Source organism: Sapajus apella, unplaced genomic scaffold (genome assembly GCF_009761245.1).
Source record: "Sapajus apella isolate SASKATOON/1434 unplaced genomic scaffold, GSC_monkey_1.0 scaffold8, whole genome shotgun sequence".
In the NCBI taxonomy this organism is placed as follows: domain Eukaryota; kingdom Metazoa; phylum Chordata; class Mammalia; order Primates; family Cebidae; genus Sapajus; species Sapajus apella.
In genome coordinates this window covers 45,203,667-45,229,552 of record NW_022436948.1, presented here as the reverse complement: position 1 = coordinate 45,229,552, position 25,886 = coordinate 45,203,667, and the positions used below count along the sequence as shown (strand labels likewise).

Below are 25,886 nucleotides of genomic sequence, written 5' to 3'. Positions count from 1 at the left end.
ACAATTGGCTTGTCTGTCCTTCCTTTCACTGTTCTCTTCTTTTTGACTCAAATGGGAGGTAGAATGGCTCGTCTATTTAATGGCAACATGAATCACAGTTATGTTTGTTCAGTAAATGTGGAATGAATGATTAAATGACTTGACTGGCAATGTTTAAAGATGTCAACATTGCTGTAAAACAGTATGTGAAATAATATAATTGTTGAACGCTTCACAATTTTCAAAACGTTTTGACAAACAATATTCCATTTTTACAGCAACCCTGTAAAATAGAACCTTCAAGGATTATCAGCACTTTACGAAGGAGGAATCTGTGACTCAAAGAAATTAAAATATTTGCCCAAGGCCACAAAATGACCAGTGTTACCTAGTCAACCTAGTTAACCTGTCTGGTGCCAACCTAGGAAAAATGTTATTATTTTAAGCTTCTTCATATGTTTTCCCATGATAGTAATAAATTAGAAAACTTCAGGTTAAATATTAATGGCCTAAATGATTTTGCCTGAGAGTTATTCCTGCACTAGCATGATGCCAAGAAAAGTGATTTTGTTATTTGAAGGACGGAGACAAGAGACTGCTGCCTATGAAAAAGTTCAGAGATGAAAGCTGCTTGTCAAGTGCTGCATAGCTCTTAGTGATAAAGTATTGTCTCTAGATTATACTGCAGAGTTTCTTCCTACATAAACCAAATAAAACCTAAGATGAATTTTATACATGTGAAAAATACATCATCAATGCTTATTTCCCCTTAATATTGTGAAATTCTTGGCAATATTTTTGTATATTTTTTCTTGCCAAAGTTTACCATGCATTTCCATTTAGAAATGACAAGGGTTATTCCACCACATTTGTTAAGGAAATAACCAATACTTATGTGGGTCTACTATATGTTTAACAGTTAAGAGTTTTCACAAAAGAAAGAAGAGTATTCAAAATTCATTGCCAGTCTTGTTTACAGAGATAAATCTGTGTGGGAAGCACATATGGGTGTTTTTTTCAAAAATCCCCATAATGATTTTGATACGCAGCCAGGGTTAAGAACTTTTGGCTTCTCAACAAAGGACAAATCACTTAGCATAGCATGCAAGGCTCTTCTTATCCTCGATCATGTGTGTGTGTTTTCCTTCACTATTTGCATATTTCACCCTCACAGTCTTTATCTATTCCTATTTGCCAGTCACCTCTTTCCCTGCCCAATATGTATTTTCCATGCCCTTGCACTTGATACTCCCTCTGCCTGGAATGATTTGCTAGCACTAATTATCTGATGAGCACCCACTTATGTTTCAACCTGTATCTCAAGCTTCACTTCCTATACATGGTCTTCCTTGGAACTTGAAAGCAGATATGGCCACCATTTCCTTTGAAGTCTTGGATAAGCTGTGCATACTTTCATCACCATGCCCACAACAGTTGTCTCTACACATTCAACTGTCTCCTTGCATTAAACAGTAAATTCATAGAGGATTAAGAGTAAATTTACTCATATTTGCATCTCCAATACGGGGCTGATAGTTATATAGTTAATAAATCCTGGCTGTGTCAGTAAATTCCAAAGCTAGGGATCTAGGTTTGATTTCCAAATTTATAACTATCTTTTGACCTTGAGCAAATTAGTCATACTTTTTATGGCTTAGTTTTTGAAGTGCTGTTGAACTGAAATAATATGAACAATTTCTCAGTTCAGATGTGATGACTGAATGAAATAAAGGACTACATTGCTTAAAACATGGTAATAACTTGATTCAAGTTGGCTAATATACCATTATCATCATCACTGTTTTGTGATGATATGTTCAGACATATGTTCATAAATTCCATCTATAAATCTTCAAAACAAAAATAGTGTCTTTTTTGCTATTTGATAGATAATTAAAGGGAACCCAAGATATTAAGACATTTTCCAGTAAATTCATTGTTAATAAGGCACAGGACTGAGATTCAGTTCCAGGACTATTTGATTATACAGCTTTGAATAGAGTAAAAAATTAAAGAAATATAAGGAGATACAAATCAAATACTTTACTGACCAAACTTTAACAGTAAGCTATCTCTACCTTATAAATCACCATCTCCTCTATTGAATCCAAGCAGGAAACTCTCCTTAACTCATTTTTAATCACTTCTTAGAGTTGGAAAGAAAAAAAAAAAAAAACATGAAAGGGCTTCTAGGCTTTTACCTCTCTGTCCTTAGCAGTTCAGAGCAACTGACGCCTTGAGCTTTTCATTACTGCTAATATTTCAGAGCAGTGGCATCAAAACACCTTAAATACTTCCTACTTACTTCTGATTCTTCTTCCTCATTTTGCCTTTTAATCCATTTATTTTTTTAATAGAAAAACCTAGGATACACATGACTTTTCCTTTATTCTCCAGCTATTTTAATGAGAAAAAGGCATGGGCAAAAGACCATGCAGATTCTCCACATGGTCATTATGTAATAAGAATCATATTTTTCTTCCATTTTTTTCCTGTTTAATGAAATGGCACTCAAAGCTTGGGTTTATGCAAACTGAGGTATATGTAAATGGTCATCATTCACCCAGGAGCTGCCAAGAGCTTCCTTATGATTTCCTTTTTATCTTCTTCCACAAATTTATCAAGGGAGATACTTTTTGACATTTGAATCAACTCAGATTAACTTATACAAATTTATAATTGATAGTTAAAATCTTATTTTTCCAAGCATATTTAATCATAGTTGTTATTCTGTTTCTTTTGTTGTTGTCAGTTAACTTTTGGGAATTTTTGAAATTTTTATTAGGGGTACGTAATACTTGTATACATGAATTAGAACGAATAAGATCTAATATTTTGTAGCACAACAGGGTAACTACAGTTAATAACTTATTGTGTATTTTAAAATAACTAAGAGTGGAATTGGAATGTTCTTAATACAAAGAAATAATAAATGCAGTTAATTTTAAAGGAAAGCAGTATCTTAGGCTCCTTTCTCACACAAAACCCTTACAATGAGGCACTTCGAACTCCAGAAAAAATGTTATTAGCTCTCTCACTCTGGTTTAGCTTTCTTCAGCTAGATCTCTTTTATATTCTAAGAGATGACATATTTACTCCATCTCTTACCATTACACAGACACCATAGTTTACTTCTTAAGAATGCAAGCTTGGAGCCATAATGCCTAGCTACAAATCCTTACTCTGTAAACTAGTTTGCTAGAGCTGCTATAGCAAAGCACCACAAACTGTGTGGCAGAGAACACAGACATTTATTGTCTTATAGTTCTAAAGGTGAGAAGTCTGAGGCTGAGGTTTCACAGAGTTGGTTTCTTCTGAAGGCTATGCGGGAGAACCCATTCCATGTCTCCTTCCTAGCTTTTTGTGGTTTTCTGGCAGTTTGCGGTATTTCTTAGCTTGTAAATGCATAACACCAATACCTGTCTTCATCTTCACAGGTCATTCCACTTGTGTACATGTCTGTGAACAAAGTAGATTAGGGGTTCACCCTAAAACAGTATGACTTCATCTTAACCGTTTACATCTGCAATAGCACTGTTCACTAATAAAGTCATATTCTGAGGTACTGGGAGTGAGGACTTCAATATATGAATTTTGAGAGGACAAAATTTAACGCAGAAGACACTGTAACTAATAACTTTTAACACTGGGCCAAGTTAATTATTCTGTGTGCTGATTTTCACACTCATAAAATGAATATAATAATGATAATATTTGAAGAGTTGTTGTGAGGGTTATATAATTAAATATATTAAACTACTTAATATAGTATATCCAGTGAAGAGCAAGCACTCAGTAACTTATAGTTTACACTACTGCACGTGGGCAGCGATTTCTGGGAAACTAGCCCGTAGAAAAGTAATCTTCTCTTTAAATTTTTCTCAGATGAAACATTAGCAGTCTTAAAATCCAATTCCCTTCAGGTGCCAGTTACTGGTTATTTAAAAAATATTAGGCTTAGAAATATATTGATCTTGTTCCAGAGTTTAGGAATCATTTTTAAAAGCATAATAATTGCATATGGAAACCAAATCAATATTGGGCACAATATTTTGTGGCACCAATTTACTCATGTTAACCAGGCAAATGGTAATGGCCAGAATATTATACAATATATTGAATGTACTAAAATTGTGGACTTAGCAAAAGCCATTTGCTAAAAGTCAACTTTCTTGTAAAAGAAAGGTTAGAAGTTCAGGTCACCTACATATTACCTCATCTTCTATACTGCAGAATAAGAGTTTTATCAGGACAAGGGATATTTTAAATTATGCCTGGGGAAAAGCAAATATATACTATCCTCTTGGGACATTACCTTCATGATTCTATTATAATATGTATTTTATATTATTAATATGCTTTCCATGGTAGTAGTAAAATTATACCTAAACATCATAGACTGAACTGTTAAACCCTAGAGACTTTGAGTTAGATAAAGTCATATTCACTTCTTGAGATTTTAAAATAAAGGCTAAAATCTGAAAGAAGTTATTTGGATGATTACATGATCAGTGAAATGATTACATATATGCTGAGTTTTGGACATCCATTATTCCACCTGTTTTAGTGACAGCATCTTGAAGGAATTATTTTTCCCACATAGCATCCAGTCATGGTAAGGCTGTCAATCAAAAAACTCCACTCTTTCTATGATCCAGGGGCTTGACCCAGTCAAGGCCAATCAGATTTCCTCTTGCAGCATGGAGTTTTCAGCTGAGTTATGCAAGCAGAGGAAGCAAGGTGAAATCAATTCAACCCAATGTGACTGATGAGCATTTCCTGATGCCTACATTCCATGTACTGCCCTAGTTGCCATCATTTTCTGAAGTTGTTTTCTAAGATATTCTTTGATTCTGTGGACTACCTAATAAGTAATCTATTTTCTGTTTATGTTAGCTCGCTTCAATTCCTACTGCTTGCAAAGAACTTACGGATAGGAATGTCCAAGTTAGGGTTTCTCAAACCATCTGAAAATAAATCATATACGGATGCCTATTAAAAATGAACAATCGCAAACACTGTCTCACAGACGCTCACTCCAACTCATTGGAGTGGGCTCAGGAGAATAAGTTGTGCAACAATTCTTACAGACACTAAGACTTGATAGGGGCTATAATGGATCTGAATTGGAAAAAAATCAAAAGTAACCCACATGGAGAAGAATTGGGAGCTGATGACTCAAACTGTATGGATTCTCAGCAGGTACTTAAGTTTTCATTATTGCTCATTAATCAAGACAGCTTACACAGTGTTTAGTATACAGTTTAAACACAGAGGACAAATTAGTAAACAGATGATAAAGAAGCAAAAGCACATAGTAAATGGTCTTATGCCCACAAAAATAATATATGTAAATAAAATGAGTAAAAATGATAATACTTAAAATCATAACTATTAGCTTCTGATTTAAAAACTATCAAAGGAACATAAAATCCAGAGAAACCATTTTTTTTCTTAAATTAGCAGATAAAATTATATTTATCATGTAAGACATGAAATGGTTAAATGTAGCTAATTAACAAATGCATAGCTACCATTTGTGCAGTAACACTTAACATCTACTCTATCATTAACTATGCTCACCATGCTGTACAACAGATCTCTTGAACTTATTTCTCTTGTGTAACTGGAACTGTATATCCTGTGAACAATGTCCCCCCATTTCCCCTTCTCCCTAAGAAGTTTTACCAAATAATCTATTACCCTTAAAACAGATTATTATAAAAGATATAGCTTCAATGTGTTTTACAATTTTTGACTTAAATATAATATTTAAATGTAATATATTTACATTACATATTTATATTTTAATATTATAGACGTTTTCCTGAAATTCTCCTTCCAATTTATTAATAGGAAGTACACGGATCAAGCAGGCTTAAAACCTGCTTTTTTTTTTTTCCTTTGTGGTTACTAATTTGTATTAGCTTTGTTAAGTAAATTAACATCCAAATAAATTCCATCACAAAATAAGTACAGTAATTTATGCTACTTACTTACCTTACAGAGGTAGAATAAAAATAAAGAAGTGGTAGAAGTTAATACATATAGTTGGAAAGCATTTGGTATTTTCTTTTTTTCTGGTATGGCAAATCCTCCAACAACTGGAGATACAATACATTTTTATATGTGCATTAGTGAGAAAGACTGCTGAGTATAACACGTTTGAGTTATTCAGGGAAATATACTCTGGAAGCACAAATACCTGATGTTATCCATTTGTTTTGAGCCTAAATTAGAATTGATATTCCTAATAACTACAGTCTCAAGCAAGTTATATTTGGAGTACTTAATGAAATATGACCTGAATTATAGTAGAAAAAATTAAAATGTACACATACTTTATAGCTCTTTTCATTATAGCACTGAAATGAGATACTTAGGATTATGTGAACCACTGCACTCTAGTGAAAAAGAACTTAAGTTTATGGAGCAAACAGCATAGTATTTGTGTGTGGGGGGGGCATGCACACGCACATACATGTACATGCATGTGTATACAGACAGTATTAGGTCAGAGTATAAGTACCTGCCTGAAAGGTTATAAGAATTACAGTAATAGCTAGGTAAGCTATTTTGGAATTTTGAACAAAATTCAGTAACTTAAACTTAACACACAATATTTATTTCAAATACACTTCCAATTCCTAGGTATTAATATGATATTCATCAGCATTTAATACGGAATTTCAATCTTCAAGTCAGAATGTTGCAAAGAAAAAGGTGACAGGCAGCAGATGCTACATCTAATGCTACATCTATTTCCACTTGAAACTGGAAGAGAGCTCCTCTACAGCCATAAATTGCATATATAAAGAAGCAGCACTAATTGTCTAATACCAAAATGGATAAAAAGTATCAGTAATTCCCAAGAAGAGGAGAGGAAGCAAATGATTGCAACTCTTTTCCTCTGGGTACTTACAAAGGGCACATACTCCTCATAATCCATCTATTTCTAGTACAATCTTATCGAAAAAGGAGCATTCTGTAGTGATTGAGAGCACATATTTTTGACAGGAACTAAACTGCATGGAGTTCAAAACCTGGGTCTGCTCTGGTTATGTGTTATGACCCTATAGCAATTACTTATTCTCCCTAGGCTTCAGTTTCCTCATCTGTAAAATGAGATGATTATGTATTTAACTGTACTCCTTTACCCTCTGGACTATGTGGGGTAATTTTTTCCCTTTATAAGTTTCCAAACATAAAGGAATGATTCTCCTCTACTCCCATCAAATTTCTTTTTAAAAAGGAACTTTCATACATCTTAAGCAAAAGTTCTTGATAAACAGATGATCCTTATCAGTCTAAGATAAAATGTGAGGTGTTTTTTCTCCATGCCTCAGTGTGCACTCTTTCACAACCATTATAAAGTTGGGCTGAGACAGCTTCCAACCTCCCAAACGCAGCCAATAAGTATAAGTATGGAGCTTCATCTATATGTAGAAATCTGTTTCCTAACCCTAGGCACACCAACAGTTTGTATGTCACTATTTATTTACATTATCTCTAGATCTGCAAGTGTTGCCATTCAAAATGGAAATTTATTTGTCAGTAAGAGCATGTGATAAAAATTAATTCTCTGGTTGCTAAAAGTCAAGAAGGATGTGGAGTCAGCTCTTGGCTGTGTGTCAGGCAGCAAGGACAGTCTAGGTTTGTGGCCCTGCAAAACCACCAAAAGATATTAGGAAGCTCAGAACGACGGCGGTATGGAGATGTTCGCGCATGGAGCACTGCTGATTATCCAGAAAATGGAGATGGAGACAGACACAGTCTATCTCCTTCAATTTTGCTAAAATACTTCCCAATTTTAACTCTGGCCAGAAACCATGGTCAACTATGTGATTCCAGTGTTTATTTCCAGGAGCAAAGGACAGCTGGACAAGCCATTCCTAATGTTTTATGCACTCATAAAACCGAAGGTGAAGCTAGTGTGAAGCTGACGCGTATGAAAGCATATGAAAGTGGATTCCATATCCTTACGGGTTCTTTAAGGTTTCTTTTCTATCCCTAAACACCACCTCTTATACATTTGACATGAATTTTCTGATAAGATAAAGACCACACATACTTAGATTTTTTTATTTTCTTTCATTCCTTTGCTCTTTGTAAATTCTGTGGGAATGCTGTCATGTTAGATCTATGTTATCTCCTCTGAAGGGATTAGGAACTCATTTTAGTACCAGATGGGAATAAAATTCCTGATCCAGCTGCTGTTCTGAACAGCCTAAAAGGATATGGCAGAGGTTTTACAGAATCCCACTTAACTAAACTCTGATACGTTTCATTTATTTTCCCTTTTATTTTTTGAGTGGGGAGGGAGGCAAGTGATCTTCTTTTCTCAGACCACTTGCCCCCATCCCCAAGCTATCGTCTGTATTCCTATTTTTCAGAGTATAACAGACTAGCAAAAATGTCAAAGTAAAGATGTTGGGGTGGAAAGTTACCAACTTAGCCACAAAAACAACCGCAAATAGAACAATAATCATGAATTTTTAACTGTCTTCTTAGCCACTGTAAAGTAACCCCTGAATCTCCATTAGACTGTTTTTGCCAGCCTTCTTTCCTCCATCACCTGTCACCTCTCTTACGTTCTCTCTCATTGACCAGACAAGTCTATCCATTTATCTCGTGCAAAGGAACTGGGGACTCCTGTTGATGCACATGGCTTTGTTGAAGAATCTTTTTTTTCAAATGAACAAAGTTATCTCTGTGCAAAGATTTTCCTATTTTAGGACATTTATTTTGATTCCAATTCTTCCGTGTTATATTTATAAAATCCTCGTATATAATTCTTGGCCTGCCTTTTCTTTGTCATTTCTCTTGAATTTAAATTCATGAAGTGGAATTAATTGATCTGAGTATATGAATAGTTTTCAATACTCTGTTTAGTTGCTTTCTAGCATAGTTTATATCTTCAAAAGAAATGTTTGCCATCATAACATCCTCTGATGCATGACGTATTAAGCTGAAGCCATAACATATCTAGAAAATGCAGTTAAATAGGATGGGCAAGAGTTCTCTACACATTTTTGTAAACTCAAAAAATTAACAAAGAAGACTAATACACATTGCTCCATAAAAATCATAAACTCCTCCAAAAATATTCAATGTTAAGGAATGAGGACTGGGAAAGAAAACTTGGCTTTCCCATGGAGAGTCATCTTAATGCTCAAATTCTCAACTTTCTTTCAATTGCCTTCTACCTTTTCCCACTGAAGGAAAATTTTCTCAGAGCCAAACGAATGAAAAGGTATATATGTGTGTGAGGTTTCAAGATCAGGGCGCACATGCAGTAAACCCAGATGCCCATGCTTTTGTGTCAACCTGAGTCTATGTAAATGCTCCTCCTATGCCTGAGTTTACCTTCTCCACCCTCTGGCATCCACCTACACCTAGGCAGGTGTCAAACACTCTTCTTCATATGTATGTATGTTAGGTGACTGGATTTAGGTTGATTTAAATTGAAAGATAAGGAAGCCCACTTAGGAATAAGTTCCATTAGTTGTAATTGTACAACTGACCTATTGTCAGGGAGCTTATCACTAGTATATGAAGGACTTATTCAGTGATGGATAAATGGGCATTTTATTTCACAACTGCCTACTGACCAATGTGTGCATGAGTCTTCAGAAGCAGGTCTCAGAAGGAAAAGAAAAGTCAAAAAATCTTGAGGGCTGAAGCCCATTTTGTTTATGAAACTGTAATAAACATAACCAAAAGACAACTTGGGAAAAATATTTGGAAATAACATGAGATACATAAGTATTATATAAAGAACTTAGACATGAAAGCATAAACCATAAACATTCCAATTCAAGAACAGCTAATAGAAAGAAATGGAAAATAGCCAATACACATAAAATATTTCCTACCTCCTTTTGCATTGGAATAGAGCAAGTTCATATTTAAACTAGAAGTTGAAAGCAACTGCACTGAACAAAATAATCTTGGACTTGGACAGTAAATAGATTATTTACCAATATATTAAAGAGGAAGCTAGTGGCTTTTCATTAGTTTTACAAGTACCATTTAGGTCTCCTACATTTCAGTGCCATATCTAGAGCAGAATTTCCAACCAAGGTAGAGGTGCATTTGGAAAAATGGGATCTACATCACAGGTGTTTTGTGTGTGTGTAGTACAGTCAATATAAAATCACAATCTTTTAGAATTAAGGTATGAAAACTTTGGAAATATCTCCAATTCAGTAAAATCTGGTTATAAGTCAGTTTCTGACAGCCTAAGTAAATAATCCACTATCAAAGAAAACACATCAAAGACTTATGATATATAATCTGGCATAGAGTTAAAATAACTTTATGACAGCAATAAATAACCATATGCTAGATACTGTATAAAGATTAAAGGAGAAATATATTAATCTAACCTTATAAAATATTTATTTTCATAATTTAAAAATGATGCCTGCACTAGGGTATTGTAATTACAACAAAAAACCTAGATGCATTCAAAGTTATGAATAATCTATTAGCTATATCAGTAGACCTATAATTTTTGACTAAATAATTATTAAAGTTCATCAGTTTTACCAAAAGATCTGTAATTATTATAATTATTTATTTCCAAAAGGCTATATCACATATATGGGAAGAAGGACAATAAAATGCTGAATTTAAAAATAGGAGTATAATTGTAATATATAAACTAGATTGATAGTTTTCACTGCTTTTTGACATTCTAAATGTACAAATCTAAATGTCAACAGCTAATCATGGGTAATCTGCTATTGATTTTTCTCTGTTTTGTTCTGGCAGCAATTTCTAATTCTATATGCTTCTCAAATATAAAAATATAGGCTCTGTCAAACAGCAATTTACCTAATTTCTAAAGATAAATATTAAAGAATACCGGCAATTCCAAAGTTCTGTAATACTGCTAAAAAATATTTAATACAGTTAAGAAAGAGAAAATTACAATAAAACAAAAAATTAACATGATAGGAGCTGACAATTAGCTACAGGTATTTGAAGAAATATAGACTGGATATACTGTAAACCATACATGGATTGTCAATTTTATGTTAATCTAAAGGTAAAATAATCAATAAACAAAGCCATACAGAATCTATTAAAATTTAGATTTTGTGTTGTTATATTTTAAAGAATGCTTCCATCACTAAATATAACATTTATAAAGAATATGATAAAGCTTTCAACAAAAATGCCAAGTCACATCACTTACTTAAAACATTCTATGCTCAATCTAAAACATTATTCACTTGGATATTAATTTTTTATCCTTAAATGCAGAAATTTTAATCTTTAAATGCATAAAAACTAATTCAGTTAGTTAAAAATGGAGGTCTCCAGAGGAGTCATTCATCTTAATTCCCTAATTATTTTCATAGATTCATCCTGATAAATCTTGATAAATGTAAGACTCATTTTCATTTCCCATGTGTAACTCAAGCTTCTCAAGTTCTCAAGCTTATATGTAAAGTTGATATTATTTCCCTTCATTTTATCCATCTTATATTGTATTTTAATTTCAGGTATACCTCTTCAATCTTATAACACTGTCCTTCGCGGGAGGGCAGAGGCAGGGGAGCTGGGAGATCTTACTTCATTTTAAGGAGTCACACAAATCATGGCTAACATATGGTCATGACCAATATCCTGAATGAGTATTTATTCTCAATGTGTCTGTATATTAATTCTTACCTCCTTGAGAACAGTACTTTTTATCTCTGTAAACAGTAGTTTATTGGTAGCTTACCAACTGTATAGCTAAATACATGTTACTTTGATTCTTAAAAATTGTTTTAATTATTCACTGATCCTATTAGCTAAATTGTAAGTTCTCACAAGTTGGAGCAGTGGCCCACCTCTGTATTTCCTGTTTCCCATCACAACAAACATAATAGGTGCCAAAATATTTCATTTAAAAATTTAAAGTATATTTATTGTAGAACTAGTTTGAGAATTCTAGGAAAAAATGTATATTATATATAAAACCTATGAGATTAAGAGCCTAAGCGTTTATATCAAAGGAAAAAAATGAAAATGAATAAATTTTAAAAACCCAAAGATAACTAAAATATACTGCAATGAAGACGTATTTGAGAAACTTACAATAGAAATAAGTTTAAAAATTGTATCTAATTTTAAGGTTTGGTAGCATTTTTTAAAAAATATATGATTTAGCTTTAATAGACCTATTAAAACTTTAATTACTAACCTTAAAATAAATTATTAAATTGAATTCCACATTTCTGATTAATAGGGTTCTTGAAAAATCTAAGAAAATAAACAAAATAAATAGATTCCTGTTCATAAAGTAGTGGCTATTATAAAGGTTCTTACATGTGTAATTTTTATTAAACAAACTAGCAAGCTGGTATTTTAATAACCTAGGTGAACTACATTTTGTCTAACCTATAAAATGAAGTTATGATACCATAACACAATAAGACAGTAAGTTATCATACTATAAGGACCTTTTTGCTCTAGTATAGTATCATAAAAATAACAATAAAATTGGAGCATGCTAATTTCCACTTCTTTTCTAAACATGTTAAGCAATATGCTACAGCAACAGTATACACTTTCAAAGTTGCTCTGTTTCTTTTTCAGATAAAAATGAAGATCTCTTTATCACAGCTCCCTCATTCAATTGAACATATAAAATAGCCTAGATGACAATGAACTTCTGTCGTTAAATGTTTCAGTATTGTACAATTTTCCAGGATCCTACAGTCTTTACTTTTTGACGCGGCATTATGCTGATTGCTAACAAGTCGAGCAATATACAGATTTCATTTTATTTTAAAAATTAATACAATTATTTTATGACTTTGTACAATGGAATCTGTTTGCTTGACTATTTCTTATCACACTTCATGGCAACTACTAATTACCTTCACTTTCCTTCATGAGATAAATAATATTTAAGTATACTTTAACTCGAGAGGAAGAAAATAAGAGATATTTAATATTAAAAAAAGTTTTAGCTAAGATTGTCATCAATAGACACTTGTATACTGGCATAAATCAAGGGACATAGGCCAGAGAATTGTTCAGTATATACAGCCAGAGAGAATCCTTAACAAATAGAATCATTTAAACAATAGTGTCATGAATCAGCTTTTCTCCTGACTCCATTTTTCTTTAATTGTTGGTATGTTTATAGCTACTTCACTACTGCATTGTATTTAAAAATCAATTTTAGGTGTGTGAGATATCAATTCTCAGAATAACTAATTTATTGGCCTCTACATAAATTCTCTATTTACTCATTTAATTTCAATTATGCCTTGCAATATTAGTGTCATTTTATAGCAACATAAGGAACAATATGCTTCTCTTTAAAAATAAAAATTAAGGTGTTACCAAGACTAATTCCAACCAAATTTGGGGGCAATCATTTCAATTATTCTTAGATAATTCTTAGAATATATATTAATGCAATGCCTTTTCATTTCCTAGTATACAACATTTATCTTTATTAACTTGCTTTAAATATATCTAATATAATTACCACAAGTAGGCAAGTTTCTATACTTTTTTAAAGTTATGGATCTTTTCTAATATTAAAAGTAAGTGCTTTCCTATTTCTAGATGCTATACTCCGTGTACTATCAAAGAATGTGCTTCCCTTTGCAACACTCAAAATACAGGTATCATAATATAGTACAGTCACCTGAAAGAACACACACTCTACTGTCATTAGGGAATTAACACAATAAATTATATATAAATTATTTCAAATATACTTTTAAATTATATAAAAGTATCTTACTTTTTATCCACATATCCACAAAGATACCTAACATTACCAGTGTAAAATAATAGATTAAATATTTCTACCTCCTTAATAGCCGTTTTCTAAAGCAATGTTATCTCATATTCCCTCTGATCAAAAAGTATGCCTTTTACACATGAAGTTATGAAGTGAAATAGCAGGAGGCACAATGAGTTGTCAATTACATCTACCAAACACAGGTCACCAAATAGGCCGAAAGCTAGAGGACTCAATCCTACGAAACTAGCTCAATATATTTTTCAGGACCTGGAGTGAAAATACACACTTTCATCCCAATTCTCACAAAGCTCAGTTAAAACATATGATTGCTACTATTTGAAATTGGAAACTTAGCATCTTCAACATGAATTACAGTTTTTAACAACTAACTCATCAAAAATAAGCATGCCAGAATAGGCCAATCTAACATATTTTGGATAAAAGTTCAACTCACACATCAGTCTACAAAAAGCCATTAAATGTGAAATTTTTTTTTTTGTATATATGAACATGTTTGTAAAATGCATATTTATACATTTTTATGTAAGAAGAACATCTGCCAATCCATACAACATCAGAAGATTCTTGTGAAGCAATTTACAAATAAAACACATAAGGTATACAGCAATTCTTTACTCTCTTCTCTTTCTCCCATGCACTATCATTTACTGTAAAATTCTTCATCTTATAGAAACCATCAAGTAATTGAAAAATAAATATCAATTACTCAAAATATAAAATGCCAACAAGCAAACTGAGATTCCAGAGAACAGAATGTGAAAATAATCTTTGTGTAGCCTCAATACTTAGCATAATGCCTGATATTAAATCCACGGTTGCTGAGTGATTTATTTTCTTAAAGATAAAATGTAATAAAATAATGGTATTTTAAAATAAATGGTACATGAGTCTTTTATATTATTGGGGTTAATTGATATATACTGTCATATAACAAATACCTTTTTTTAAGTTTTTATACTTGATTATTAATTTGATTTTGAGAAAACAGAAATTTTTCCTGTCAGATCTGGAAACACACTGTAAACTCTTTACTAGATCATATATTCTGGAAGAAAAAGTTCTCCTTGAACCTTTACATATGGCAAATACACTGCCTATCCATATAGCAGGCAATAAATATCTGTTTAAATTATTTTGTTTTAGACTATGTATAATTGAAAACTGAAACTGTATAGCCCATAAGAAGTTATATGGCTTATTTAAAGGAAATAACTATAAAAATAGTATTTTCCAGAACATTCTGAAGCACTAAAGTAAAATGTAAGATTTATTGCATTTGGATATATATTTAAATACATTTAGAAACACTTAAATGAAGTATCTCCAGAACATGAATTTTCTAAAAAAAAAGTGAGTGTTAAGAATTTTTATGTTCTCTATATTTAGTAATTATTTTCATGTGGTATTATTAAAATGTAACTCAAAATAATCAGTAATTAACTGGTCAGATAAAATTTGTAATTGCATAAAATTTACTGTTGTTTACTTAAAAGTAGAACAGTTTCTTCCCTCACCCCGTCTCCCAAAATATCACATACCCTGAAATCTAATTTTCTAGGTCTTGCTGAACATTTTTTCTTCATTTAAACAAAATACAAGAGAATAAGTATAATTAAAAGTATCTGAAAACACACTATTTTATAACCAGTATTGCTTAGAATTTGTGTTTCAATAACAGTAATTTGATTATAATAGGGATGAATAAAACTGGCACATGTCAAATCCTCAAATATTGCTCTTTATTAGCTAAAAAGTATACTCTGTTGGCTTACTATATATCTTGTGAAGATATCTCTACCTGCTTGTACAGTCATGCACTGACAAAAAATAACTACATATAAAAAGTTACCATGTCAGAAATGAATCAAATTGCATTTGTTGATCCAAATGAGTTTACCTTATGTACAAAGGCTTGAAATAACAATATTGTCCTATTAAAATGTTTTAAATTATGGTTAGAACTGAATAAAGTGTAAAATACACAGCTCAGTCTTACTACATATTTTTGTTCTACTCCATCTTGCCTATCCCTTGACAATTATCAATATTTATCAGGGTAATTTTAATGGGGAATAATGAAAAATTTATCTGGGCTTCTTGCATTTATTTCTCTAAAAGACAAGATGGTCCTATAAACATATTTTAAACCCGTCTTCGCTTCATCTCCACTGCAATCACTCTAGGCCAGGTCACCCTACACCACTCCTGGACAACTGCAACTGACTCCTAATTCTACTTTTGTCATATTCCAAATAAGTTTTTGCTCACTAGTCAAGGTGCTATTAAAATGTAATATAGCTTCATGTTTTACTTGGGATAATATAAAAACTCAAGCTCCTTAACATGGATCTTATTCTACTCTGAGTACTCTGGTTCCAACTGTCTTTCAGACCTCACTTTCTGCAACTCTCTTCCCTGCAAAGTAAGTTCCAGTCACCCTGGACTCGGTTTTTTAAATGCATCGAGCTCCTTTCTCCTCAAGACTATTGCTCATGCAGTTTCCACTAAATGTCATGCACTTCTTCCCACTCTGCAGAATGAGCTCTTTCTCCTCCCTGAGAATGAGCCTTCAATGTCACCTTCAAAGACAAGTCTTTCCAACTGTCCCATTTCAAATAGCATATCTCTACTGTTATGTTCTTAGTGCCTTTGTTGCTTTGTCCATATATAATTCTTACAACCTTTATTATTTACTTACCCAAATTCTATGAGGGCATGTGCCTTATTTTTCTTTTTAAATCTATAATCTAAATTTCAGATTACAGAAACCAATAATAAAATAATGCAAAAACGGAATATATCTTCAATTTTTTTTAATGTCAGTCTGATTAAATTTCAGGTTGAATAAAACACTAGAGATAGGCAATTTGATCTTGTACGAATTAGCTTGGTTACATGATTGACAATGTATGTTGGACAAAGTAACCTATTTTGATCACCTAACTATATATACTGATTTCCAGCATGTTTATGATCCCAAGATGGTGAGTCAAAGGTACAACAAAAAAATGTCTATTACTGTTGGGATTTGGTTGATGAACAGTGTGAAGTGGGATCTTTTCTTTCACCATTTAGAACAAATGAAGCATGCAGTCAGAAGCATTTGTGTATGTGAGGGGGAAGAGGGAAAGAGTGTGAGTTACTGAAACTGTGATTGGTAGGGAAAAACAGTTGGTAGAAAAAAATTTATGATATCTTTTGTACTTAAGTCATTTATACTAGCAATGATTACTGAAGAAACAAAGAAACAAAAGGCTTTCTACTATTATAAATTTTAGTACTTATTTTGTGATGTAAAAGTAATGAAAAAGTAAAAGGATGTAATTTAATCACTAATTTATCCTGTACCATTAGACATATAATGGTCCCTTAGAAAATTCATATAAAAGTGCTGTACTCATGAATACTACATTAACTTTAACGATATTCATCCAAGTTATTTTTGGTTTGAAGAACAGCTCCTTAAGGATTATATATAATTTCTGTGCAAGAAAAATTTTTTAGATATAGTATTATCCCAAGATCAGAACAAACAACACTTAGATGATCATTGCTGGATCAGCATAAAAATATTTTTTGTACTTTGGATGCTAATCAATAAATAGTAATTATATAATTACTTATTTTATATTGTAAATGTTTAATAAAATTATATTCTAAGCTGTATTTATACTTATGCCTAACAAGAATGGGTGTGATTACAATCTCTGGAACCCTTACAACTATAAATAGTTTATCCTCAAAAACTAATTTCATCTAAATGAATGGTCTTTCAGAAACATTCTTTGTAAGTAATCCAGTGTTCCTAATATAACAAAATTTTTAATATTTTCAATATTTTAATGTTCACTCTTGAACATTCTTAAAAAGTTTCCTCAATGTCTCCATTCTATAAATATAAGAACAATAGTCAATCAGAGTTTGTGAATAAAACTTATGAAAGGTCAACTAATTATAGGCTATGAATTTGTTAATCAGATGTTTTTCTGCTTAGATATATTTACCTGTATTTACATACAACTCAGTGGATTATGCAGTTGATTCACTCGAATTAATAAATTTAATGAAACCAATCAGTCACACTATTGTTTTGCTTGTTTATTCTGTTTGTCACTGAATTGCCTGGCGGGGGGGGAACCAATTAACAAAGTATTGGCAATAAAATAATTTCACTAGACTTATGTACTCATACCATATTTTGACTTAATTGAATTATCAGAGTATGCAATTGATTATTTTTGAAAGCATGAACCACACCCTTAGAGATGCATCGACTCATTTAAGCTATAAAGTAGTATTTGCTGCAGAATAATTTTTGATAAATGGATTCCTGGTGTCTAGTGGCCACTGTGATATACAGCACATGGTTAGCTTACACATGAAGATTGTGTTTTATATTCATATAAGTGTCTAGTAGAGAAATGAAAGGCTATATTCCTTGAAACACAAAACCTTTTTAAAATAAAAATTACCAACACTTAACTAATACTGTGGTTTTAAATACAGGGAAAATTCATGGACTAAGAGAGAGAAAAACATAATTCATGTTTCCACTTATTTAATCAGATGAAGTGATCTAGGAAGCACCTTTACTTTCTGATCGATTCAAGGAGGTTTGGTTAACAGGGAGAGAGAGTCAAATTGATTTATTTTGTCTTTACAGTTAGCTTCACACTTAGTTAAAAGACAAGAGAAGAGATCTTGTCTATGGTCAAGTTACTGTTTAACGTATTTCATGTTAAAATAATGAGGTAGGTTACTGTTTTCTCATTATCATCATCATTTTACCTTGCTTATGTATGGAAAACTGAAGAGTGGGGTGGGAATTCTAGGAAAAGTGAATTCATTTTTTTCAGCCATGAAGGATGTCATATAATAGGGTAAAACAGATAAATAACATTAAAATATTACTTTGTCAATAGCTTAATCAGGAAGAAGTTACATAAAAATGTAATTTTATTCTCTATAAAATAACAAATTTCAAAGTTAAAACATTAATTCCATTAGCCTTTAAAGTGAAAATTATTGGAAAATTAAAGTTATCTTCTCAAAACTAAATATGAATATTACTGTTTATTTTTGTGTATAATAAATCAAATTTATATTTTACATTAATCTTAACAAGTTAAATATAGATAATTCTATAATGTCCCATGCTTTCCATGTTTAAAAACAGAGACTTTCATTTATTTTATTATGAAACTATAAGAAAAATCCCTAAAATGTTATTAAGAATAACATTTAGAAAGTTAGCATTTTATTAACCTTTAGTGTGATGATGTCAATATTTGAAAGTTATCTCAACTTATTAGGAAAAATTTCTATTCACTAAGACTTTGGGCTATAAAAAGCATCATTTTATAAATAATCATTTGTGCGATAAAAAATCTGATTATACTTTAAAGTGTTCTTTTGAAGAAGTCAGGCAAATTTTACCCAATTTAACCTTTAGGTACTATTCTGCCCATTGCACTCTTTTGCACAGCCTGTGCTTTCAGTGTATCAATACAAATTCAAACTAAGACTTTAAGTAGACAATCTTTAATGCTTCTATTTAACTGATGGGAAAATTGGGCAATACTCATTCACTAAGTTAAGCTAAGTAATAAAAATTAATTACAGATTCTAGGTAAAACATCTGTAAATACTACGGGAAAGTCATTAAAATAGGTAAGCAGATAAAATTACTGCAAGAGGTTAATAAGTAACATCTCAATGCTCTTAAGTTTACTACGAACGTCTGAAAGGTCATACTTTAACAGGACATATTTTGGTAGAATGGCACTTTAGAGTCATATGTAGATTCAGATATCTGTTTTATTCATGTTAGTAACCCCAGGGCCCAGGGTAATTACTGATATATTTAAATGGATAAATGTTTGAGTAAATTATTGCATGAGAATAGCTGTTATAAACTTCTACTACACTTGACAAAGTATTCATCTCTACTATATCCCTATTTACTAAAGTACAATATCAATGTCTGACTTTCCAATTATTAAAAATTGTTTTCTCTCCTTGTAATAAAAAAAGGTAGTCGTTTCACAGTTTTTTAACAATCTTCTATCTTCACAGAAATAAAGTAACTACCTATTCAATATTTTATACCAATAGTCTCTGAAAACAAATGAGAGATGCAGTGTGATGGTGTACAGCACCACAGCAAAGCAGGACACTACAACTGGTGTCTATTATGCGATCTATCTTCAAAGCCATGAGTATTACGTATGGTTTCCAAATTCACCTACATTTTTGTGATTGCATTCTGTCAGTAAAAATAATTGTAGTCATTAGGAAAATATGCCAAAGTACCAACTGCACAACTGAGAACTTAATTTTGATCCTGAATAATTATAAATCTAAGTAAAATGGCCATATATGTAGAGGACAAAAAAAGAATGCTGTGTTGTTTACTTGTCTTCTCCCTTAGCCTTCTCCTTCTCAGAAAAAATGCACAGTTTCAAGCCATCTGACCTCCATTTTTATATCTGAAAATTACTTCGAGACTCTGAGACATCTGCCTTATATGTTAAATAACTATAACTCACCACCACACACAATATTTGAAGTGACATATTGGTCACTACAGCAAGAGTGAGAATATCTAGCTAGGTACATGCTGGAAAACTTTTATGGTTGTTTCATGCTTGGTCTGAAAGGACTTAGAACATGCAGGTGGCATTTTTTACAGATCTTTATTCACAGCAGAAATCTAATGAGATGTTTCATAAAGGCTGTATTAATAAAAAAAGGAAAATGCTCAAATATTCTAAGGGATTCCATCACTTTTTACACACTATTCACCTTCAGTTTACCACTTTACCCACCGAAACAAAGTCCTCCAAGAAATCTGTCAGTGACTTGACTTCATGAACAGGGTATTCACAGCTTGGAAATTCACCCTAAACGCTGTTCTACTACCCACGCTCAAGCATACGAAACCCCAACACAGATCGAGGGCATCTGGTCTAGGAAGAATTTCAAATAAGTCTACTTTGGTGGCAGGAATGGAAGATGATGCCTGAGGCTGGGCGAGGGCGGCAGAGTCACTGGAGGGGAAGGGCTGGTAGCTGGTCACGGGGTACAGTGGGAGCACCCTGCCTTCCAAGAAGGCATTTGGGAGAACCACACACGTTCCCCTGAAATGAGCGACCACCAAGAGCCAAGAAGTCTCCATTAAGTCTGTGCCATGAAGCCTGACCTCCGGCCGAGACAGCGCGGTGGGGAGCGGTCCTAAGGCCGCCAGCGGTGGGACCCAAGTGCAGCTGATGCTCACGCAACCATTTAAAGACATTTGGAAGCAGAAGGGATCCTAGCCCGTGGGGTCGCTGTCCCGGGCGGTCCAGACAGGGCGCTATGTAAGGGGACATCCTCGACCCCGCCGTGTGGCGAGCCAAGAGACGCGGACCCCGGGACGAAGTTACCTGCAGGAGGCAACCAGTGCCCTGGTTCTCCAAGCACCCTCCTCCTCCCACCCACTCCCGCTCCTCCGCCCCGTCCCTTACCTTGGTTGTTGGAGACGTGACTGCAGTCGCCTGGCCACGCTGTCAGCAAAGGCAAGAAGAAACCAAATTGCAAAAGGAATTCCCGGACTTCGCAGCCCCCCATGGTTCTCCCCGGCTCTCTTCTCCTCTCTCTTAAAGAGTAGTGGCGGCAGCGCAGGCAGGTGTTCCGGGTAGGACGGGGGTCCTGGTCCACGTCTTCTTCCTCCTCCTCCTCTTCCTCCTCCACCCGGCCCGCAGGGGGTGTCCCGGGGCGCCCCCCGCGCGAGGTCCCGGGGACAAGGCACGAGGGTCCAGGCTGCCCAGGTGCAGGTGCAGCTGCTTCGGAGGAGGACGCTGCCTGCGGCGCCGGGGAGGTCCTGGCGGCTGGAGGCGAGGGGAATCGCATCCACCACGGTGTCCCGCTCGCGCGAGGACTATTCACTTGGGCCCGAGAGAGCGCGCGCGCAGGAGCGAGCTCGGGCTGTGGTTTGGGGGAGGGGAGCGAGGGGGCGGGGAGCGCCTCACCGCGAGCACGGGGGCGGGGAGGGACCGCCAGGTGGGGCGGGCATTGGGGCGGCCCGAGCGCCTCTCCCGACTCCAGAGGGCGCGTGCGGAGCCGAGGGCGGGGGAGGCGCAGCAGCTGTGAAGGGGCGCGGGGCCGCGGGAACTTTCCTCCGGCCGGGGCCCGGGCGGACGGCGGCTCAGGCGGGCCACGAGGGGTTCGGGCGAGGCGCGCACTGAGCCCCGAGCTCCGGGCCTGGGCGGCGAGGGCGGCGGCGAGGACAGCGGCTCCCACCGCAGGCTCCTCCGAGTCGGCCGCGTCTGCGCCGCGCTCCGGCCGTGGCCGCCGCTTTCCCGGCGTCTCCGAGGCCGCCCTTCGTCCCACAAGCACTTAGCCGCCCGGTTCACAGCAGCGGCGCGGGCCGTTTTAGGTCGAGTCCGCTCCCAGCACCGCCTGCCCCCGACTTCCCCACATCCCCCCGCTGGAGGGGGCGAGGGCCCTGGACGGCCGCTCCGGTTCCGAGAGCGCGCGGCGGCGGCGGTCAGCGCGACCGTTCTCCGCGCGGGCCGCCCAAACTTGCCCACCGGGGCGAGCGCCTCCGCGGCTTCCAGTCCTGGAAAAGCAGAGCGCGGGGCGGGAAGAGCCGAGGGGCTCACATCAGGCGGGAAGCGGGCGGGTGCCCGGCGCCCGGGCTCGCGAGGTCTTCGCGCCGCCGCGCGGAGGTGACTTCGCGGTGGAGGTCACGAGCATCGCAGCCCTGACGCTGGGATTCAGGGGTCCCCGAGCGTCCACGGCGTGGTGGCGTCGAGCCGCGCTCTCTTAGCAGCCCCAGGGCCGCGGGGCGCGTGGCCACATCCACGGCAGGACAGGGGCGCCGTGGCTGAGGGCTGTCCCCGCACGAGCCGTCCCCTCGCGGCACCCACCCCCTCCCGCGCGGGCCTCCCGGAAGCCGCGGCGCAGGGCACGAGGTGGGACCGCGCGGCCCCCGCCCCAGGCTCGGGGCCACACTGCGTGCGGACGGGAGGGACCCCCGCGGCCGAGGCGGGCGCGCCGCAGAGCCGGCCGAGCCCAGCCTTCCCCGGCCCGGCTGCCGCGCCTCCGATGCCGCCAGTTCGGCGCTAGAGGGGGTTAGTCGACAACGAAAACTCCCGCACCGCCTGCAGGTGGGGGCGGCTCCCCAGGCGAGGAACCGCGCGGAAGGAGGGGTGCTGCGGGCCAAACGACGCGTTGGCTACGGGCGCGCCGAGGAAACCGCGGCGCCTGGGTGGGGACTCAGTCATACTGCATTCGGGACTGCTGTTTCCATCATCACTTTTCTTTCTTGAAGGGACTTCGGCTATCACAGTCGAGTGAGACTGAAAACCCCACTTCAAAACCCGTCGGAATGTTTCGAAAAAATATTGATGGCAACGGAGAAAGTGAACAGAGGAGAGAAAGTAGCGGTGTTGTAAAGGATAGACGGTATTTCCCAGGTGGGCAGAAGGCACAGGAGGGAAATGGCTCAGTGACAAGGCGCTGAAGGAGCGGAGGGTCCGCGTTTGACGCTTGCCGAGTTCCCGGAGGGAAACAGCGCTTCCATTCCACGCGTTTCCGCGCGGCGGGGGTTCACGCCGCACACCACAGCGGAAGGCGGCTCACTGAACGCCTGACAGTAAACTGGGAGGAAAGACGGGGGAGCAGGAAATGCCCCACATCTAAAATTCTGCTTCGTGGAGAGAAATGTGAAATGCAAGTGATTTCCAGAGTGGGAGCAGGGTTTCCGATTGGTGACTGTACTCTCATCCTCATGAGGAATTCATACACTGCTGCTTGTCTTTGAAGGTGTCCACGCCAACTTAATGGATGCAAATCATTTCTATAAAGATACCCTGTGTGGGGTTTATGTATCGGCTCTTAAAAGAGTAAAATCTGATTTTGATTCTCATTTTGCCACTGTTACTGATATTGACGGACCACATGGACATTCGCAAACTCATTTTAGAGTTTATAAAAAGTTGTAAAATAAAAACACTACATTATGACGGTTATGATATAAATCATTGCGTCTAAATAATGTTCTTAGAATTGTTTGATTCATTATACCGATAATTCTATTCAAAATCTCTATCTTTTTATATATTGTCAAAATATATTTCCATGACCTTTTTATAATTAAATTTTCATTTTTAAGTTTTGGCTTACAGTAAATCTATAAACATCATTGATGATTCACTAAAAGAAAAATCGTTCAAGAAGATACTCCTTATAAATTGAAGGAATGTATAATATCTTAAAATATAAACCATGTGAATCTATTTCCATACTTTTACTTTTGAAATTAGACTTGCCAGGGAAAAAATTTTAATGGAACATCACCAAAAGCAAGTGATTTCAATATAATTCCCAACATCGGATATTTTAAAATCAAAGTTTAAAATCGAATTCTGATATTTTGCTTGAGTGTTACATTTTAGAGAATATCTTATAAAATACCAAGAAGCTTCACTTAAAAAATTAGACTAGAAGGCAATAATTGTAGTGGAAGGAAGGGGAAAAGGCAGGGGGAAAAAAAAGGAGAAAGAAATCGAGAGGGAAAATTAGGTTTATTTCTAGCGCTCCCACTTAGTTAGAAATCATGACACAGTGCCTGAAACAAACTGTTACTTCAAAGTAACAATAATAGACTTGATTAACCTGAACTTCTAGTCCCCCCCTCCACTATAGTTACAGTTCAGCTACATTTCATAATTTTTGTATGTTTAAATGAGCCAAAGTCAAGTTTGATATATATGCGTGGTCAGATAATTGATAGTCATATTCTGGTCTTGGCTTTTAAGAAAAAAAATTACAAGACTTTTCTCAATATTAAAACCTATCTCACGTGTTTGCATATGTTTGGATGCTGTCTATTGCATGTCTAGAAGATAATGACATCTTAAGTAAAAACTCATCTAAAAGTGAGTTGAAATATAATTATCATGGCCTTTGACAATAGCAAGATTCCATGAGTTTGACATGATTATTAATGTTAAAACATGATTGTAAAAAGAATTACCATGACCGTTTGATCATTTGTTTTATATATATATATATATATATATGCACACAGATGCACAAATGTGTATATGCATGTCTTCTAAAATGTTTGGTTCTTTTTATATGCTCAATTCTCTTCACTCAGGAAAGAGTTCAGAGTAGACTACTTTGTATGAGTATCAATTTCTTTTATAAACCTAACATTTTATTTAAACTATAGTCATGGTTATCTATGTAAGCTAGAAGCAATTGCACTTAGGAATGTACTTCCGTTTTGGTTTTCTAGCAGTGTTGAAATATTTGCTGACATGTGACAGTTTCAAAATTATAAGCTACTCAATGAACCAGATGCAATATTCATGTAGATTTATCTGCACTTGTCTGTTTGAATCATACCCATACTCAGAAAAGCATTCATGTCTCATTTTTCAGAACTACATTGTTCAAAATTCTTTTGTATTCTCTCAGACTATTGTTCTTCATGATATATGTGGTCTGAATTCAGGTAAGATATGATTAAAGTTTTTATTAAATAAAGAATATATGACATTAAAAACTAGTCTGCTTTTATTTATAGTAGAAATAATAGTATTCACAAATGTTATTTGCTTTTAAAAATGATTAAAAGAGGAGAGTCTTAACCTGCAGTTACTTCCTTTGAGAAAAAAAGAAGGATTAAAATGTTTAATGCTCAGCATGTTTCAAGGCTTGAGAAAGTCTTAAGTATATTATTCTGGTAGAAGAGTAAATTAATCCATTCACAGCACCAATTTGCATTCTCTAAGGTCAAGGTAGAAGAAACATAAATAAAAAGAAAGTTGATCCTCAAATATGCCAAAATATCAGGTCTTAAAAGATTAGGTGGGTACTTTGAAAAGAACAAATTACATGAATCTTTTTTGTTAATATAAAATGTAAAGACATGCTGTAGGCAATAATATTGTTATTTTCATGCCATCAACTTTAAAATATAAGTTAGAGGGCTGTGTTCTATGTGATTCACCATGCAAACAGCTAAAGTTAAAAAAAAAAATCCATGAAGTCAAATACAGTTAATTTTAGACTCATTGCTTTTAGAAAGTATGTAATTAGGGGAAAACATACACATTGTTTACTTCAGAAA

At 35.7% G+C, this 25,886-nt stretch overlaps 1 protein-coding gene and 1 long non-coding RNA gene across 4 annotated transcripts in view; one reads left to right on the top strand and one right to left on the bottom strand.

Annotated features, from left to right (window-relative positions):
- Positions 1 to 21,722, bottom strand: part of EPHA6 (EPH receptor A6) — a 970,705-nt gene extending 948,983 nt beyond the window's left edge. The window contains exon 1 of one of the 3 annotated variants that reach the window (XM_032277212.1): positions 21,268 to 21,722. In XM_032277212.1, the coding sequence (XP_032133103.1) occupies positions 21,268 to 21,652 (385 nt within the window). In that variant the 5' untranslated portion in view covers positions 21,653 to 21,722. The remainder of the gene's footprint in view (positions 1 to 21,267) is intronic. The other 2 variants (XM_032277213.1, XM_032277214.1) reach the window with 2 other exon arrangements.
- LOC116551015 lies at positions 21,341 to 25,319 on the top strand. Its single transcript, XR_004268667.1, has 2 exons — positions 21,341 to 21,428; positions 23,076 to 25,319. It is a non-coding gene; the product is annotated as an uncharacterized LOC116551015 (long non-coding RNA).
- Positions 25,320 to 25,886: the final 567 nt, after the last annotated feature.